This window comes from Atta cephalotes, assembly GCF_000143395.1.
Source record: "Atta cephalotes unplaced genomic scaffold scaffold00035, whole genome shotgun sequence".
In the NCBI taxonomy this organism is placed as follows: domain Eukaryota; kingdom Metazoa; phylum Arthropoda; class Insecta; order Hymenoptera; family Formicidae; genus Atta; species Atta cephalotes.
This window is the reverse complement of record NW_012130099.1, coordinates 1,616,220-1,630,884: the sequence shown is the minus strand read 5'-3', so window position 1 is coordinate 1,630,884 and position 14,665 is coordinate 1,616,220. Positions and strand designations below refer to the sequence as shown.

The following is a 14,665-nucleotide window of genomic DNA, read 5'->3' as shown; positions in this document are numbered from 1 at the left end:
TCATTAAAAAATATATGTACATTTCCACCAGAGTTAAAATTATCCGCGGCTAAAAAAGACTCTCTGAAAGAACTAAGCCAAATGTTTACAAAAATGTAGTGTGTAGTCCTACATATAAATTTGCTTGTAAATTGTTTATGTTTATACTATTACAATGGCTAAAAAAATATCTTTTTGATGAATAGAAAATGATACATATTCTTTCAGTTAAGAACACGAAGTAGTCTTTCAACAAATTAATACACTCGAGATGTAACAAATATAAAATAATCTCTAATCTGAATTGCAGGCTAATATAAGTTTAATCTTTGCACCTATTTCGAGGTGCTTGCTTTCTTTCTCTAAGCCTCAAGTGAACAAATATAATACAGTTCTCGAATGAACATTAACATGAAGACATGCTGATAATGAATTTATATCGAACTTTTACTTTGGATAGAATTTTCGCTTAGAATCAGTCGCCATATCGCGTAATAATTGGCACGGTTTGAAGGAGTCACCGTAGTGACTTTGGAATTCTTCCATTTTCTTAACGAGTCGATGAGCGCCGTATGCATCTACCCAACGGAATGGACCACCTGAGAATGGTGGGAAGCCCAGGCCGAACACAGCTCCCACATCGCCCTCCAACTGAAATATAAACAATTATTAAATAACGCAAAGAGCAAAAAAATATAATCAATGAGGATGAAGTACATTAACTTACGGGATTAGCTAAAATATTTTCTTCCAAGCACAATACAGCTTCGTTGATGAATCGTGAGACCAGCCTCATCTGACGATCTTCATCAGACGTGCTACCCTTAGGTTCGAGTTTATATTTTTTCAGAATGTCCATTGCACCAATATTTACATCTCTGTTTTTGGAGCCATTTTCGTACACAAATATACCTTTTCCAGACTTGCGTCCTAAAATTAAAAAAATAAAATACATTTTCCTAAAATCTAGTAGAAATTTTTGTAAGGCTCTTCCCAAGCCCATGTATAGTACTTGCCCTATTTCAGATCAGGTGCCTTAATAGGGCTACTATATGTAACGCCCCATATCAAATGGCCCTGATTAGGGAGTATAGGGTATGCCCTAGTTGGGAATTTTTCATTTGGACCAGGAAGTGATAAGATATGCTTTAGTCTTTCTCTACTGATTAGGACCGATAATGTGATTAGAGCCCGGACGTTCGTACGTGCCGCGTTGGAGCGAGTAGGAGTTATATAGAAAGAAGCAGGTAGGAGCATGTTGGAGCATGTGACGCAAACAAACCTATAGTCTTTCGAATAAGTTAAAATTGATTAAAATCTCGAAATTACAGGGATTCTCTTAAAAATTAAAAGTCCAATTTTTACATGCAATTCTACATAACTTAATACATAAAAGGTCTCTCACAAACATGATTCTAGGATTGTTCTATAAATTCTGTTGTTAAAAAATGGTCACACACACACTCTTTGTGTGAAGAAAATCAAAAATATGCATCATACTTCTTCTTTTTGTGTAACTTTACAATTATATAATTATTAGAGATATTAGGGCTTTCACAGTTAGCTTCCACAACGTTTTCAACTTTATCCTCGATAAATACATTGTTTAGTTCTGTAGACTCAGACGCGAATGAATGTTAAATCTTTTCATCTGTACTATTTCTTTCTAAATTATTCTCATTCCCCTTTTCAGCTCTTAGAGCATTTTCATTTGCAATAGTCCCAATGTTCATTTGTAAAATTTGTAAAAGTTGTAAAAGTTCTCTTGTTCTACTAACCTCGGCGAAATTGCATCATCTATCCAAAAAAAGACATTTTTATATACGAGGTGTCCTATTTTATATTTGATAGTAGTGAAATATAAAATTGAATACTCTATATAATGAAGTCTCAAAAATAAATATGTAAACAAAATAAAAATGCTAAACAATATAGGGAAGAGTTGTCGAATGCTTACTGTTCGCCTAAATCATACCTCATCAATATTTTATATTATTACTTAATATAAGTAACATTTAATAATAATAATATAAATTACATGAATTGATGTAATGGGAGAGTAACAGAAGCGTAAACGAAACTCCTAGAAGGTGAAAATTGGAACAATGAAATGTAAAAGAAGCATAAAATGTTTCTTTTACATTTTGATGTTTCAATTTATTAATTTCGTTTAATAGTAACAAAAAAATATTAAGTAGTATGCATTCAACAATTCAAAAATTTTCATTTTTATTTACACAAATTTTTAATATCAATGTTTTCATTGATATTAATTAGATCAAAATTTCATTGATGCATACTTGCAATATTAAGGAATTCCTTCGCATCAATTCTGCGGTGAACTTTCCGATATTTCTCCACTTTATGTCGTGTTAAGTCTTGTTTTCTCTTTTTGCTATTTTCCATGAAAAATGAAAGAATAAATCTAAACCGAAGATGAATGAACCTGAATTGAAAATGAACCTAACCTTATAACTTATTGATTAATTTTTTGACAAAGAAAATAACAAAATAGAAACACATAAGATGTACATCTTAGTTTGATCTGGCGTAAATCCGACTTTCGTTTCAAAAACTATTAAGACATTCCTTAGTAAGGCCTAAGTCAAACTTTCATTAGTAGGGCATTGCTGCGTGTTTCCTGCTCAGGCGCAAGTTGGCATACCTTAATATGGTGCATATTACTTAGTAAGGCATAAGTCAAGCATTCTGTAATAAGACATGCCTGCGCGTTTCCTGCTCAGATGTAAATTGAGCATATCGTGATACGGCATGTCTCTGAATTCTCCCTTATCAGGTCCACATGATATGTCAAGTTGACTGGATCCAATTTTCTACTTGACTAGTTTTAGCATGACTTAATACTTTTATAGATATTTATTTCTTCTGTTATTATCAATTTATGTGAAACATCAGCAAAATAATTAATCTATTGCATTCTCTTTTTTTACAAGGGCAAGTCAATAAATTTTTAGAAAAACATAGTGAAACACATTTTTTTTGATCAATTCATTTTTATTTCCCAACATAGTCTCCTTTCAGTTCAATATACTTGATCCAATGATTCTCCAGCTTTTTCAAGCCGTCCGAATATGATTTGTCCAACTCTTTAAAATAAGCCTCTGTTTCAGCGATGAGCTGCTCTTTGGAGGTGAATCTCTTTCCTCCGAATCATTTCTTCAGGTTTGAAAACAGGAAATAGTCGCAGGGGACTAAATCTGGCGAATATGTTGGATGAGGAAGCAATTCATAGCGAAATTCGTTGAATTTGGCCATCAGTCATTGGGTGAACTCATGCATTGTCTTGATAGAAGAGCACTTTTTTCTTCGCCAAATAGGGATGTTTTTCTTTAAAATATTGTTGAAATAATTCAATAAGGCTGCGTAGTAATTGTCATTGATCGTTTGCTTCGAAAGTAATCGATATGAATTATACCGCGTGCATCCCAAAAAACTGTGGCCACTTTTCCAGCCGACTACGGCCTTTTTCGGAACTGATTTTAGTGAAATCCATTGTTGTGACTGTTTCCTTCGTCTCGGGTGTGAAGTACTGGATCTATGTTTCTTCCACAGTAATGAATTGATGTAGAAATTCATCTGGATTACGTTGAAACATCTCCAAATATTTTTTTGAAATCGTCACACGGTTGCGCTTATGGTCTACAGTGAGCAAACGCGGCATCCATCTTGCCGATAGCTTTTTCATATCTAATTGTTCGTGCAAAATTGAAATCACTGTGATATGCCTGTGGCCTCACAAACTCGCGCACTTTCACTCATCGATCAAAACAATATCGTGAACTTTATCGATGATTTCTGGCTTAGCAGCCTCAATTGGAACGTTCCGAACGAGGTGCATCATATGTGGCTGTATGACCAGCCATATATAATTCATTCACCCAATTGTATATAGTTGTAAACGCTGGTGCAGATGTGCTATGAACATTATCCAACTCGGTTTTGATTTTTTTCGGCGTTAAATCTTTCATATGTAGATGTTTGATCACTGAACGAAACACGTTTTTTTCCATTTTGTAAAAAATACAAAATTGATCGCTTTAATCGTCTATAGAAATGAAACTACGCGATGAATTCCGCTCAAAATTTGACAGTAATTAGCTGAGAGATGCTACTTGTCAAAAAGTAATGTGATATGACACTGCGAGTGCCCTCTGACAGATTTTCTAAGAACTTACTGACTTGCTCGTGTTACGACAAAAATCTTACCGAGGAAACCAGCTTTGACCATATCGGCGAAAATATTTATGTTGTCTCCTCCTTTAAAGCGATCACCATAAGCCTTCAAGAGGTCAACACTGATATGAGAACCTACATCGATGCCAACTTCGTCGGACAAAGTGGCTAAGCCGACAGGAAAGCCGAATTTCTTTGTTAATTTGTCTAACTGCACTGGATCTACACCTTCCTATTGAATAGATTGTATCATGTTTATATTTGCGATTTGTATTGGAAAGAAGAATGTCAACATGACTGTGACATTATTATAGAATAAGATCAATCGTTCTAATAATTACAATATCAATTCGAAATATTTAGATGTTTAACAGAAATATTGTGTATTTCATAATTTCTATAAAAGATAATTACTCCAATAACTCTTACCTGCATTAGCCTAGTTGCTTCTGTCATCATACAGGAAAGTATTCTTGTGGTATAAAATCCAGGACAATCACCGACTATGATGACAGTTTTATTCTGTTTCAAACCAACATCTATAGCGGTTTTGATTGTCTCTTCCGATGTTCCTTTGTGTGTTATAATTTCTAACAACTGCATTTTGTCGACGGGAGAGAAGTAGTGCATTCCAATCACCTGTAAAAAAATATGTCTTGTAGCTCATCCATGTATATATTTATAAATGCTACTATTATAATAAATTGCTATACAAAATTAAATGGCATTTAATTAATCACATATATTCTTCTTAATTATAATTTAATTTCAAAAATTAAATATTTTATATAATAATAATAATATTTATTAAATGCCATTATAGCTTAAGATTACATCTTTATTAACATTATGAATTTTACTTTGTCAGGACGACTGCTACCAGCAGCAATTTTTGTGATAGGAATAGCGGAGGTATTGGTCGCGATGATGCAATGATTCGGCACTACTGCTTCAATTTCTTTCAAGACTCTGTGCTTGATAGCAATGTCTTCGAAGACAGCCTCAATCACTACGTCCGTATCCTTGAAGGAGTTGTAATTTAACGTCGCGTCAAGATGGGACAAATATTTGTCCTTTTCGATACTATGTAGAAAATTTACGTTAAAAAAAATCAGTGTTTTAATGTATAGTTTTTTTTTTATAAAAGAGATGCAAACTTAGAGATTCGTTTACGCTTCACAGCGCCATCCAGGCCTTTTTGAATCTGATTTACGCCACGATATAGTCCAGCATCATTGGTATCCTTCATAACGACATTGAAGCCTTTGTCAATACTGACCTGGACGATACCTGCGCCCATTAAACCAGCTCCAATTACAGCAATTTTTCTGCATAAATTAAATAGCAATAGATTAATATCGACTTAATTATTTTAATTATGCTTGAGTTACTAAAAGACATACTTGACTGCACTCTTAGGCGGCCCAAAACGATTTTTCTTGCATGCTGTCTGGCCAAAGAACAAACTGGTAAGACCTTTACATTCCGGAGTAACTGCTAGCTGACCGAATCCTTTAGCCTCAGCATCAAATCCGGCAGAAGGACCCTTATCCAAACCGATCCTCACTACTTCTAGAATTTTAAGCGGAGCTGGATATAAACCATTCGTCATTTTCATCACTTGCGCCTTCGCTTTCTTAAACACCTGATCCTTGACAAAGTTGATGGATAGAATCTGTTGCATTATCTTATCTATAAGAGATTTCGGACCGCGTTCAATTTTCAATCTTCCATTTGCGAGATCCTGCGCGGCTTTCACTGCGGTTTCTTCTAGGTATCTCATCGTACTGAAAAATGAAATTTGATTTTTAAATGCGCAATATAATTTAAATAATTTTGATGCACAGCATCATTAAAACTTTTTTTTTTTAGAGAAATAGGTATTATAGTGGTAGTTAAGTATATGTTTACTTTTCTTCGGGCGATTGGATTCCCGGTCCAAGGCGATTTACAACGATATCTACTAGGCCAAGTTTCTTCGCTTTGTCCGGTTGAATATTTTTACCGGTGAGTATTGCATCCAAAGCAGTAGGAAGGAAAATTAGTTGAGGTAGGCGCTGAGTACCACCGCCGCCAGGAAGGAGTCCGATCTTTACTTCCGGTAATCCTAATTTAGTTCGCTTATCATTAACGGCTAGTCTATAATGACACGCTAATGCGACCTGTATAAAATAATTAATGTAATTAATAATTTTATTGTTTCGATTTTCTTTATTTTCCAGTTTTAGCTAACCATCTTTAATTTTAAAATTAATAATCATATTATATATATAAAACAAATAATATTTATTATTCACAAATTATAATTTTCCGACGATAAGTTTTAATGATATGCTTCAATATACTTAATTCTTATCAGCCGCAGAAATAACATAATTTTTACAACATTATATATTTCTGCGGAGGATTTAATAATCGAAACGTACCGTTGAAACTTATTGTCGGAAAATTATAATTTATTAATAATAAATATTATTTGTTATACCTAACTATAGCTCGTTTAATTGACCTGGGTTTACTATTTATTAATTTTGTTGTAAGTTATACAAGTGAAAAGAATTGATATTATGTTGCAATACTTTTAATTTCTTCTTAAAGATAAGTTACCTCTAATCCTCCACCGAGACATGGACCGTAAATAGCAGCGACAATTGGCTTTTTACTATTCGCTATTAGATCCAGAATTTTGTGACCCTCTTTCGCTATCTGATAACCAGCTTCTGCATCCGGAATAGTTTGTAACCAAGTAATGTCTGCACCAACTATGAAATTATCTGGTTTTCCACTAATTAATACTGCTGAATTTACTAGAGTATTCGATTGAATTTCATTCAGTAATTCTGCTATTTCCGTCATTAGTTCCTTGTTTAAGGTATTTACCTATATTAACAATAAATAAAATAGAGATCTATGTTAGCATCATATTTAGTGCATCAAAATTGTATACTACTGCAAATTATTGTATATTACTTTGGCATTTGGTGAATCTATGGTGATAACTGCTACATCGCCAACGGTTTTGTATTTAAAATATTTCTTATTTGTTTCAGTTGCTAGTGTTCTCGTAGATTGTTGCAAACCTACATAAAAATATGAAAAATAAATAATTAAATATAATATAAAGAAATGAAATAAGATATAAGATAATTTCATTATAATAAAAGAGAGAATTTCATCTAATAAACTTTTTTTAACTTTAAAATAATAACTTAAAATAATAATTTTTGTGATATTTATCATAAACTTTTAGTTTATGATAAATTATTCCTCTAATTTTTTTATATTGAGATATATAATTTACATTATTTGTTAATAAAGTCTTATATATAATTGTATTATTCTGCAATCACTATTTGAATATCTACAAAAACAAATGTCTACCTAAAGCTACATAAACGCATGTATATCTCATTATATTTTAACTACTCAAAACATTGAATATGGATTTTACCAATGTTGGACAATTCATTTCATTCATGACAACTTAAAAAAATTTCAATCTGAAAATTCATTTATACATATAATCTGATCAACTACTGGTTCCAATAACAGTTTGATATACTTTTTTTGAACATGTTTATTATAAATATTTTCTTTTAATTATATTTTTTTATATTTTTGGCTATTTAGTCTTTAAATCAATATTGCTTTTATTTCAAAGGGCAAGGAAAACAAATCATCATTTAATTTTTCCATTATCACTTTTATCTGCATTTGTATATGAAGTGTAGAAAATAATCTCGGAATTTTTCGATGATTAAAAAAATTTTTCAATTCAAACATTAAAATACTGATAAACGTCAATTATTTGAATCTAACTTCTACTTCGACATTAGGTCAATGTTTATAAAATTACACGATTTTAATACATAAAATTTAATAATCTGAAATTATACGTATATTTACAAAAACAGATGCAGAAAACCTAATTTTTTTTTAATATTAAAAAACATGCACAATTAATTTCGACATAATATTTCTGCAAAATAAGCGATATGGCGAATCATATTTGCTACAGAAAGAGATTATTCAATAATTAAGAAAAATTTTTTAATTGTATAATATTAGAAACATAAATGTACTTATAAAAATGCGTAATTATTCATAAATTATAATGTAGAAATCTTCCAACATGAAGTTTTATATATTCAGCATAGTTAATTTAAAATTGTGAAATAAAATTGTCAAACGGCTTTCAGAATGCATATTAATCGATCTTTCAGAAATGTTCATCGAGCGATTGAAAAATAATATGTCGAATAACATATTCTTTTTTATTTCTTTTTAATATGTTTTGTTAATTATATTCAACGTCACATTAATTATATTCTTGAAAGAAAATGAGTTATAAAATTTACACTTCAAATTGAATTTGTCTTTTTTGACAAATATTATTTAGAAATTTTACTCTGACAAAACTAAAGCATTATGAATCCTCTTAATACAATTATTAAAAAATTGTCATTAATTCATGTCATTATTGTACTATATTTTCATAATTCGCTTATTAAAATAAGTAGCATAAAATATTCTATGAATGTTCTCGCAAAATACAAATGTCTTTAAGTTTGGAATATTTGAATCGAATGATCTGTAAATGTATATAGAATATTAAAAATTCATATAGTGTTACAAAAAGAACATTAACAATTAAAACAATTATATAAGATTCTAACGAATATAAATTCAAATAGTAAGTAAACAATAAGAATCAAGTCGCTAGGAGTTCTTTTGTTAAATACAAACAATGTCGATAGAGATAAAATCATATGTTTCAATTCTTAATTTAATATTGTCATGTCCTTAATATTACATACAGATTAAATATTAAATTATCGATAAGATTTTTTCTAAATAAAAAATGTCAATTTATTATATCTTTATAATTTGAATGAAGACGTACATAGTAAGTTCTTCTTTACATTTGATTGTCAACTTGAAGCAAAATTAACTATTTAGCGATTGAGTCTCTCAGAACATTATTGGAATATTAATTCAAATTGTAATTCAAATGAAACAGTGTGATATGAAGATAAGCGATATATAAATTATGTAAAAGAAAACAAAAGCCAGTTATTTCTACAATGAATACAATTTATGTTGGAATCCTTTTTCAATTATTTACTTAAATAATTGAGTTCTAGGACATCGTTTCGAACAATTCATTCGAACCAAGTTCAAACTTTCGTACTTTGGACTTTTCGGTCCAAAGTACAAAAGTGTAACATGAGCTCACGTAATATATGTTTGTGTATCTGTCTCCATGTTTTAAAGCAAATATAGCGAAGTATTCCTCAAAATAACATAACTTTCGGTTGCCGATGCCAGTTGTCGAAAGTTAGCGCTATTCGACCTTAGTTCTCTCTCTCTGATCATGAGAGCAAAGGTCGAACACCGGCACTTATCGGCATCTTGCCCGGTCTGACACATCCATCTATGTATTCAGTATTAGGAACAAAATTCAATCAGTTACTCTGATTCTCTTTCATAACTTCACGATGCTCCCTAATGAATAAATCGCGTCTTGGAGCCAATATAAATTATTCGCCATTGCCATTCATAATCTTAAGTAAATATCCGTTTACTCCGGATTGTTGCTTGAGATTGTTCAACCTTCTTTCTTTTGTATACTCTCTCTCTTTCTCTCTCTCTCTCTCTCTCTCTCTCTTTCGCGTTTTACGTGACTCTTAAATGACATTTGGACGTCGATTCAGAAGAACGCAATTATCTCATGGCTCGAGTAAAACTTGCTCAAGATTTGTTGATCTAAACTCCTTTTTTCGATAGCTTCCACTGCAAAGTGGACACGTAATCACCTGTGCATTTGAAAGCGGAACTCGCGTTGGCGCGGGAGCAGCGCGCCAGGGCGCCGAATAGCCTGCAGCTCGCCATAATTTCGGTTGATCAAGTTGGACGGGCACTCACTCTCATCGAGAGAAACGTAATCTCAGAAAATCCACGAGTCACGCACGACACCGCGTGCGATACTCTGTCGTGTTTAGTCGTGTTATGCTTCTCGTCTTATTTGTGAACGCTGTCGCTATATCGCTTGTGTGATGTTTATACGCTACATACAGTGTACTGTATAACTTTGAGAGTGGGGGGAGGAGCAAGGGAGGGGGAACATTCGAGATAAAATCGATCGATAAGGAATCGCGACTCTCGCAATTTTAATTCTGTTCAGTGTTGCCTATTTGAAAGTTATCTTCATTTAATTTTCTCAATGTTAGCGGATGTTAATTTGGATATTTCTTTGTATTTTTTTCAAAAAGTCTCCCAAAAATTCTCTATAATCTCTTTTTATATATCTTTTTACTCCAAAAAAATCTCTCAATGAAAAGAAAAAAATCTTCAAATTTAGAGAAAAATCTCTCAATCTCTGACGACAGTGATTCTGCGTTTCGATTAAATGCAATAAATTATGCCGTATAATTAATTTTTTTTCGACTCTACGAACAGAATAATAAATTTAAGTTGTTCTTTTTTGAATAAAGTAAAAAAATTCTTTTTATATATTTTAGAAATAATAATGAGAGATTTTTACGTGGAAAAAAAAGAATATTAAATTTTAATAAACATTTATTTGAATTCTTCTAAGTAAATTTATTAATTAATTTTAATGAAAAGAAAGAAACCTTTTTAAATTGATTCTTTCATCGATAATCGATCGAATATCTCGATATTCTTGAACGCACTTTTATATGCTCACACACATGGGTGGATTATCTGGCTCGCGCGGACTTTGTTCCTGAGTTATTAATTCGTCATTTATGTAGCTTGTATTAATATAAATTAATATAAATTAATATAAATATCGAATTAATATAATTTTCGTTTTATGATATTTGCAAATAAATGCTATAATAAACGTAATTGGCACGATAATTATAAATTATATAATTACACTATATACAATTTATTTAACTGATTTATTTAGCTTGAATTGATTTAACTTAAATTAATTAAATTGTTATTCCTTGATCTAACTGATTATTTATTATATATCTCATGCGTTCCCTATTATATAAGAGCTATGAATATCATTAAGGTCAACTTTTTATGAAGATGTTTAGATAATTGACGCTAAGAACTAACTGCGATGTGAAATGAGACCGATATGTATAATATGTACATTTAACACTTTATTGTTATTAAATTATGTTGAATTGGTTGAAATTATAATTGCAAGATGATATTCATGTATAGTTATTTCCTGTTGTTATTTTGAAAAGTTTAAAATATAATATAATATAATATACATACATATACAATATGATATAATATAATGTTATAATATAATATAGAAATTAAATAAAATATTATTAGAAATTAACTAAAATAATAATTATATTAAAAATTAATTATTAACTATTATATTATAGATAAAAAAAATTGAATAGAAATGAGAAAAATATACAATTTGCGATGTGCAATTGATGTACACTATTTTTAAATAAAATTATTTTCTATTATATCAAATATATTTATCTCATTATTCTGTGTGCCGTATAATATGAGAGTTTACTATTTCTTTATCTGATTATATTTTCTTGATAGATTATATTATGTTTTCAAGTAAATTTTTATTTAATTTTCATATCTAAAAAATTTTTTAAATCATAATTCTTACAAAATTTTAGTTTAGTTCCATCTTTTAATTAGTTATTCTCCGATTATATTTGTCAATTTAAAAAAAATTGAATTTTTATGTCGTTAAATTTTTTGAATGTACTTGCCAACATAAAACTTGTCGACCATTGATAATCATTTTTGCCGATAATAAATTTCGAAAAGTATCTATAAATGATACTGGCGATATCGATAACTCACAATCGACTTGGAATTGCTTCCATTCAATAGTAAGTTTCATTATCGAACCGCCCATCTATATATCATGTATATATAGTTACGAGTGTAAACAGCGATTCTGAACTACATGATAGCTCATCGCAAAGCTCATCGCGATTATTCAACATCAAAGGTTTGTTTTCTGTTCCTGCACGAGGATTGCACTAGAACTGAACTGAATTGAACTAGCAATCCAGAACTGACGAGTGTAACCGTGCAAGCAAGGAATAAAAAACGTTTTAGTGCAAGATAAAAATGGCGTCACATATTGTTTACATAGAAGTATTATTAGATTCGTGTGACGAAAATGAATGCAATTCCATTAAAGACAATTCTTAATTAAAAATAATGATGACACAAAATGTTTTTATATGTAGATTTGCTGTTATTTATATATATTTATTATTTTATCATTCATAAATTCTCGAATTATTATTTAGAAAACACCTTTCAATTTTAATAAAATTATGCTCATTTGTCGCATTTTTGCATAAAACGAAAGAATCTAGCAGTAAAATGTCTAGGCCCGCAAACCGAGATATTAAGCGTTAAAATTGACGACATTGTGGTAGAAAATCTGTCACACCGATTTAATGCAGCATTGTGTATACGTATTTTAGTTTGTATTTATTTAGAATTGTTACTTCACCTCCGATTTTAATTAGACTCGATGCATTTTCAAAACGAAAGCCTGCTCTATTCTAAGATCTGTTTTCTGTGGCTGAACTAAGGTCTGTTTTCTGTGGCTGAACTAGTATTTCACTTTTAGAATTTAAAGTAAGATAGATATATGTTTGATATCTGTCGAAAGCGAAATAAAAAGAGTTCTAGAGCAGTCTAGTGCAGGAATTGTTTGCACTGACTCTAGATGTATGGTTTGTTTTCTATTTCTGCATTAGACTGTTCTAGAACTCTCTTTCTCGCTTTAAACAAATATCAAATGTATATCTATCTCATTTTAAGTTCCAAAAGTGAAATACTAGTTCAGTTACAGAAAACAAACCTCTAATGCAGCCAGTACAGTGAACTCGTGCATTGAGTTCTGTTACACTGAAACAAAAAACACCGTCGCTGACGCCATTTTGGGAACAGAAAACGTTTTAGTGTACACTTTTTGAACTAGTGCAGGAACAGAAAACCTCAAGTTGCATACACGAGCGCACCACTGCAAGCGGGAGTTACCCGCCCATTGCTGGTTTATCGCGTCGCATGTTGTCGATTACGGCAAGCGGTTATCATGTAAAAGTGCGTAATCCGTGTTTGGTTATTAATAAATGACGGTGAACTCTGGTAAAAGTTACTGTGACAGCAACTTTTGCTTCTCATTTAGGCGTAAATATCTACTTGAATCGGTCTAATAACTCTGCTCCACGTTTATTTATACTTGCATAATCAAGATGAATTAATTTACTTATAAAAAGTCTTGTGTGTCTTTGACAGAGAAAATAAACATGAGCAAAAATCATTTTACATCGAAGATTATATCGCTTTTGTGGTAAAGCCTGTCTTTGCCTTTTTGTTGTCATAGTCGATTACGAGGTAAGCAGAGAATTTAAGACAGATTGTATTTATAAATGAAAAGTACTGATGATTTTGCTGCCAGCAGGCATGTCTGAGAATATTCACAACAAGGAGCAATGGCAGCTTCTCCACAGTCTTCGATCTACTGTAGAAGGTCTGCTGATCGATGGGATGTCCAATGTATGGAATGTTTATGGTGGTCTGAATCGGCTGCACAGTGTAATGGAACAGATATTCAAGCATGGCTGTCGCATATTTGATCCTAATGTTAGTTGAGTTTCTCGCTCCCAAAGTTTATTAACAATATCTTTAAATTTCTAATTGTTACGATGTGTAATAATCTGTTACAATTATACTGTGGACTGCAAAAAACTTTTTTCAAAATTAACTGGAACCAAAGTAGGTTTCTTATAGATTTTGGATCATCGAATCTGAATTCGTAAATCATTTTGTTTTATCACATCTGATTTTTTTAGATAATCGAGAAAAACAAAATGGAAAATTGTAGAGAGCCAAAATATATACATGCTACAAAATTTAGGATGCTTAATGAATTATAAAATTTGTTTGCATTCTTATATATTGACTTTTTTTTATATTGACTTTTTATATATTAACATACACATAGCTATCTGGACATTATCGCAACTAGTGAGTCTTCTGATAAAGGAGAGAGCTCTATTATCTGAACTATTCGGTTATCAGAATGCCTTGTCCCTCGACATGTTCTCAGAATTCTACTATATATGAAAAAATTTTTCATATGAATATACGAATCTTATATTGTGAACAAATTTTATAAGGGTGAGCCGGATTGTTGGATATTCATTCAAGGACTGAATTGGCTTCAACCATCTTTGGCGACCTCACCAATATTGTCAGAAAATGAGGATTATTTATGCAATTTACCAGTTAGGATAACATCTAAGAAGGATATGTTGTGGCTATACAAAAGGTAATTTTCTCTTTATTAAATATATAACAAATATATATGTATATATATATATATATATATATATATATATATATAATAATAATAGATATTATTTTATTATTAGTAGTATTACTAACTAAACTAAAAACTACTAGTAATAACTTAATTATTAGTTAGGATAGGTTACTA

General features: G+C 30.9%; 2 protein-coding genes across 2 annotated transcripts in view; one reads left to right on the top strand and one right to left on the bottom strand.

Annotated features, from left to right (window-relative positions):
- Positions 1-426: 426 nt before the first annotated feature.
- Positions 427-10,065, bottom strand: LOC105621618 (trifunctional enzyme subunit alpha, mitochondrial). Its single transcript, XM_012203087.1, has 11 exons — positions 9,990-10,065; positions 7,144-7,253; positions 6,781-7,053; positions 6,085-6,335; positions 5,577-5,960; positions 5,331-5,501; positions 5,034-5,256; positions 4,603-4,812; positions 4,207-4,405; positions 707-909; positions 427-630 (listed from the first exon to the last, which is right to left on the bottom strand). The coding sequence occupies exons 1-11, from the start codon at positions 10,063-10,065 to the stop codon at positions 427-429; spliced, it is 2,304 nt and encodes a 767-aa protein (XP_012058477.1).
- A 3,543-nt stretch (positions 10,066-13,608) lies between these two features.
- LOC105621617 (run domain Beclin-1 interacting and cysteine-rich containing protein) overlaps positions 13,609-14,665 on the top strand; it is a 5,961-nt gene continuing 4,904 nt past the window's right edge. Inside the window, exons 1-2 of the mRNA XM_012203086.1 lie at positions 13,609-13,809; positions 14,346-14,497. Coding sequence (XP_012058476.1) covers positions 13,609-13,809; positions 14,346-14,497 — 353 coding nt within the window. The remainder of the gene's footprint in view (positions 13,810-14,345; positions 14,498-14,665) is intronic.